Source organism: Petaurus breviceps, unplaced genomic scaffold, assembly GCF_028583685.1.
Source record: "Petaurus breviceps papuanus isolate PSGF00001 unplaced genomic scaffold, PetGlider_PUasm1.0 90723, whole genome shotgun sequence".
Classification (NCBI taxonomy): Eukaryota; Metazoa; Chordata; class Mammalia; order Diprotodontia; family Petauridae; genus Petaurus; species Petaurus breviceps.
The window spans coordinates 721,841-727,022 of NW_027187323.1; the positions used below are offsets into that span (position 1 = coordinate 721,841).

At 52.2% G+C, this 5,182-nt stretch overlaps 2 protein-coding genes across 16 annotated transcripts in view; one reads left to right on the plus strand and one right to left on the minus strand.

Moving 5' to 3' along the window:
• The window catches only part of TREH (trehalase), a 12,844-nt gene extending 10,530 nt beyond the window's left edge, over positions 1-2,314 (plus strand). Inside the window, exons 12-15 of the mRNA XM_069066590.1 lie at positions 514-625; positions 1,356-1,468; positions 1,795-1,851; positions 2,045-2,314. Coding sequence (XP_068922691.1) covers positions 514-625; positions 1,356-1,468; positions 1,795-1,851; positions 2,045-2,185 — 423 coding nt within the window. The 3' untranslated portion in view covers positions 2,186-2,314. The remainder of the gene's footprint in view (positions 1-513; positions 626-1,355; positions 1,469-1,794; positions 1,852-2,044) is intronic.
• A 218-nt stretch (positions 2,315-2,532) lies between these two features.
• Positions 2,533-5,182, minus strand: part of PHLDB1 (pleckstrin homology like domain family B member 1) — a 62,664-nt gene continuing 60,014 nt past the window's right edge. For all 15 annotated transcript variants that reach the window (XM_069066644.1, XM_069066645.1, XM_069066646.1 and 12 more), the window contains one exon: positions 2,533-4,182. In XM_069066644.1, coding sequence (XP_068922745.1) covers positions 4,042-4,182 — 141 coding nt within the window. In that variant the 3' untranslated portion in view covers positions 2,533-4,041. The remainder of the gene's footprint in view (positions 4,183-5,182) is intronic.

The following is a 5,182-nucleotide window of genomic DNA, read 5'->3' on the forward strand; positions in this document are numbered from 1 at the left end:
AATTAATTAATTATTATTTAATTTAAGAGTTTTTAACATTATATTATATTATATATAAATAATGAATAATATAATGGGATTGGGTTAAGCAGGGATGGGGAACCTGCAGCCTTGAGGCCATATGTGGCCTTCTAGGTCCTCAAGTATTGCCCTTTGACAGAATCCAAAGGGGTCGCACTTGAAGACCTAGAGGGCCACATATGGTCTTGAGGCTGCAGGTTCCCCACCCGTGGGCTTAGGAGATTTCTCAGAACCCTTCAGTTTCTAAATCCTAGGATTTTTAGAGGGCAGATGGCAGCTTCTTTCCTGGTGTCTCCCACTAAGATGGAATCCCCACATCCACCAGTGGGCAGCTTTGAGCCCAGCAGGCCAATCAAGAAAAGCTCTGTGATGGGGACAGTATGTTTGGTCCCAGCTAGATTTCTTCCAGTCCCCCTTTTTGGGAGTCTGTTCCCTGAATCACAAGCCCAGGTCTTCTCCCATTCTTCTCATGGTCATCTTTGGTTCATGTAGGACAACAACATATTGACCTACAAGCATGGGATTCCAACCTCCCTCCAGATAAGTGGCCAGCAGTGGGACTTTCCTAACGCTTGGGCCCCTCTTCAAGACCTGGTTGTCAAAGGTAATAAACATTCCAGTAGTGGGCAGGGAGGAAGAGTCCTGGGTCCTACTGGGCAAGGGGGGTGGAGGAGACTGGATGCTTCCTGTAGGACAAACTGAGTTCCATTCCAGGATAACAGGCCCTTGGCACAGCATCTTGGGGTGCATCAACCCAAGTTACTGCTGATCATGGAATTTCTCTGTGCCTCAGTTTCCTCATCTATGAAATGAAGGGGTTGGACTAGATAACTCTTTCCAGCTCTAATTCTGGTATAGTGGCTAGAGCTTTGTATGTGGAGTCAGGGAGTCCTGGTTTCAAATCCTGCCTCAAATAATTCCTACGACAATCACTTTAACCTTGCTAAGCTCCAGTATTCTTATCTGTAAAATGGGAATAACACTAGCACCTATGTCACCGGGTTGAGTGAGGCTAAAATAGGAGAGTGTCCATAAAGTACTTTGTAAACCTTTAAGTATTCTATAAAGTCGAGCTTTGATTACTTGATCCTTCTTCATCCCAGGAAAGCCAAGTGAAGACAGAATGGGTTCAGGGCACTAGACCAGTGGGCATATGGGCCCCTGGCCTTCGGGAAGGGCTCTGCTTTGGTCTTACTGACCCTGTGTTCAGGCCACAGCTGCCTCTTCCCCTATTTTTCAACCTTCCCATCCCACCCCACCCCTGCCCTGGCCCCCGGGATGAGGGCAAAGGCTCTGGGAGCCAATTAAGAACCTGGCTGGGATTGTGGGGACAGGGTTAGCAGATTCCGGCTCAGCCCAGGCAAAAGAGGTGGCCTTTCAGCTGGCCCAGAACTGGATTCAGACCAACTTTGCTGTCTATCAAAAGAACAAAGCCATGTATGAGAAGGTAATAAGGTCTTCCTTAGTCCCCTGCTGAAGGTCCTTTGGCTTATGCCATGATTGGGTGGGAAGGTGCTTCATGATTTGGGGGTATAGGGACAACAGCGGCCTCCCATGGCCATTCACTAGAGTTGCCAGTCCTCAGCCTGGTCCTAACCCTGAGGTTGCATCAAAAGTTTGGGGACTGGCAGCTGCCTTTAACCCATGCCTCTGTCGCTTCTTCCCACGTTGTCTGATCACACGGTTCAGGGTGGCAGAGTTTACTTTAGTGGTAGAGGGGAGGTTGTCTGGGCAGCACTGACCTGACCATTGTCCCAACCTCATCCTCTCCAGTATGACATCAGCACTGACTCTGGAGAGCCTGGTGGCGGAGGAGAGTATGAAGTGCAGGTAATGTGCCAGCCACCCAAGGCTGGGTGGTTTGGGAGAGGCAGAATGGGGGGACGGGGGACGTGATAAGATGGAGGGTGGTTGGTACAGAAGGAGAGGTCTGTGAGATAGACATGGGGCCTGGCCCCAATGACAGTCTTCACAGAGGACAGCATGCTCTCCACCTGACTGGCTATTCTTCCCCTATCCCTAGGAGGGCTTTGGCTGGACCAATGGGGTTGCCCTGCTGTTCATGGATCGCTATGGGGACCTGCTGACTTCTGGGTCAGGACCCTTGCTGCCCCGTCCCAGCTGGCTGCTTTTGGCCCTCCTGCTTCTGTGCTTGCTCTGCTGAGACAGAAGCACTCAGCCTGGGAATGTCTTGCACTGAGTCGCCATATTCCTTGGGAATACATGACTCCCCCAATAGAAGGCAAGTCCCTCCTGGGCAGAGACTTCACTTTTGCCTTTGTATCCAATAAATCTCTTCTCATTGTCATCCTAGCCTCAACACCTTCACTAACTATCCATTTCTGAAGGCCAGGGGTCGGGCTAGTGAGGCTAGACTAGAATGGTCCAAGGTGTGGATGACAAACTGAGTCACTTCAGGGCCTGAGCATCCATTGAAGGGCCATAATGTACTCCATAAGGATGACCTCCAGAGTCACTGTTCTCTCCTCTCCCCAAATCAAGCCCTTCAGCTGATTATTTCAAATGCTTTATTGTTTCTGCTGAACTGCTTACAAATACTGGAAAAAAAAAAACAACAATCAATCCCAGCCTGGACCCAGGCAGCTCAGGCCTTGGGCAAACAGGGAATAAAGGCAGGAAGGGAAGGTAGTCTGGACAGAAGAGGGATTAGTGTTAAGGCCTAAAGGGCTGGAACCAGCAAGGGTGGGAGCCTGGTCTTCCCTGCCACATTCCTGAGGCCAAGAGGGGTAGGGGTAGGACACAGATAGCTGGCAGGGGGTGCACATTTCACCCCCCTAGCTGGTTCTTTCCACCTTGGTACTACTATTCTCTTCCTGGAAGTGTGGGTGAGCTCTTCTCGTCCCTGAAAAAACAATCTAAAAAAACCTTTCCTGGGCCAAGGATATGGCTCAGGACATGCTCCACCACCTACCCAGACCCTGTGGCTCCTATTTGGGTCTCTATACCCCCAGATCCTGGCAACCTCTGGCTCTAGTCAAGGCACGAGTGGAAGGGGAAGGGGCCCAGACCTAGGGCCAGGTAGGGCTAGTGCATTGGGGCCCAGTGGTAAGATAATTCGGTGGGGGAAAGGGGGTGGGTGGTCAGGTCCCCTCTCCCCAATGTAAGATGTTCAAGGGCCTTAGGATAAAGAAATCTTGAGCAAGTAGCCTTGGGAAGACTCGGGGGCAGGGCTCACAAGAGATGTCTAGAGCCACAGGGAGATGAAGATAGAACAATGGTGGGGATGGGATAGGGGGCACAGCTATGACATGGGCACGGCTCTAGATTGCTGGAGATCTGGCTGTGACCACAGTAATGGTACCACTTCCTCTGTCACAAGCAAAATCATAAAAAATAAACTGGGGGAGGGGGGGGAAGGAGGAGAGAGATCAAGGGGTCTGGGGAAATAGAGCTCCCCACCCTTTTACCTCCTCCAGGATGTGGCCTGTGCTCAGCCCTCAGGGCCCCTGGAAATGGGGCTGAGATGAAGAAGGGATCTTTGGCAGATTCTGGTACCTTAAGCATATCCTTTCCAAAAGAGAAAAGGGGCCAGGGAGACATAGGGGCCTTATCCCGAGCTGAACTGAGAGCCTTGTCTGTCCCAGACGCCAGCCAGCACAGGCTCACTTCCACGGCCCTCAGCCCTGATCACGTCCTTGGAGGGCTCCTGAGGACTCTGCCAGGTGCCAAGACCCAAGGAGGACACACACCCACATCCCTGCTTCCCCTTCTGGCCAGCTCCCAGGAAGCTCAGAGCCTGGCATCTCAAAGGAGTGAGAAGCCTCCTGGATGTTAACAAAGTGTCTTATAAAAATCATCAAAATCAGGCTCTCCCCTCCCAGGGGATTTCTAGGAAATATCCTGGTAGAGTAAGTTCCAAGCCTCAGGAAAGATGTTCCCCTAGGAACACTGAGGCTGACCCCCAGGAGCGATGGAGGTGGAAGAGGGGAGGGGCTGATGGCTGGGTGTGACTCCTCCCCTACGGAGAGGAACACAAGGGGTGGCCCCATCACCTCCTGGTCAGTTCATGAACTGGGTGTACCCCTCAGCCCCGGTGACAATGACGTCCATCCAGATGCGCATAGCCTCAGGGGATGGTGCCACCATATAGTACAACCGGTCATGTGTCTTGACACAGAAGGTTAGGGCTGGGTTGGGACTCTGTGGAGGAAAAGGAAGACAGGCGAGTTAAGTCTGAGACTAGGCACAAGCCCCCGACCCTTGGCAGGCTTGTGCCTGACTGGCTGCCAGGCCATCTGTCAGCCCCCCAGCCTAGACCTAACGCTCGTCTTTCGTGAAGGCACTTGGGTTTGAGGGCTGAGCCTTGCTGGCTGGCATCCAGGTAAGCATGAACAGATGGGTGGAATCAAAGCCTGGCACCTACCCCACCTCACCTGGCAGCCTGTCTGTTCAGAAATTCCCACAGGTGCCCCCTTTCAACTCCCCCTTCCTGATCTCTGTCTCGACCATCCTCAGAGCTTATTTCTGGGCCATGCTCACAGGGCAGTTCTAGGAATTTCCCCTCCAGCCCCCACCCATCAAGGACAAAGCTTTGAGAATCAGAGACAGAGCAGTTTCAGAGAAGGCCACTCATTTGCCTCCCTAGGAAAAGGAGAGGGGAGGAAGGAGGGACCACTAAAGAGAAAGGCCAATGCCAAGCAACCCTGTCCACCTATAGCACAGGCCCCTCACTCAGAAACAATGCAGAACTGAAGGTTAAACACACTTGGGCAGCTGGGATCTCAGTGGTCAGGAAAGTAAGGAGTTGTAGTTAGAGCTGGGAGCTTGGCAGGGTTAGCATGGGGATCAGGGTCAGGCTTAGGGTGTGAGTGCTTCTGACTCTCAGGAGGATGGCTGGCTCCCAGTTTCAGGCATGGCCCTGCCCCTCTCTACGTGCAGGCCTCTCAAATCAATTGTCTTCCTTTCCCAAGCTTCTGACTTCTGGGCCACCCTCTCAAATACAGCCTCTTAACCTTAAATCTGCTTCCTCCGACCCCCAACCGCACACCAGACAGGGTAAAAGACAGACAGCTGTCATTCACAGAAAGCAGGATGAGGCATTACGGGCACGGTATTCTAGGAGAACACTATTGCCCCTCATCTGCTGGCCTGGGCAGCACCATCAGCTTGCTGACCTCTCCCTTGCTCCTCTGTCTCTGAC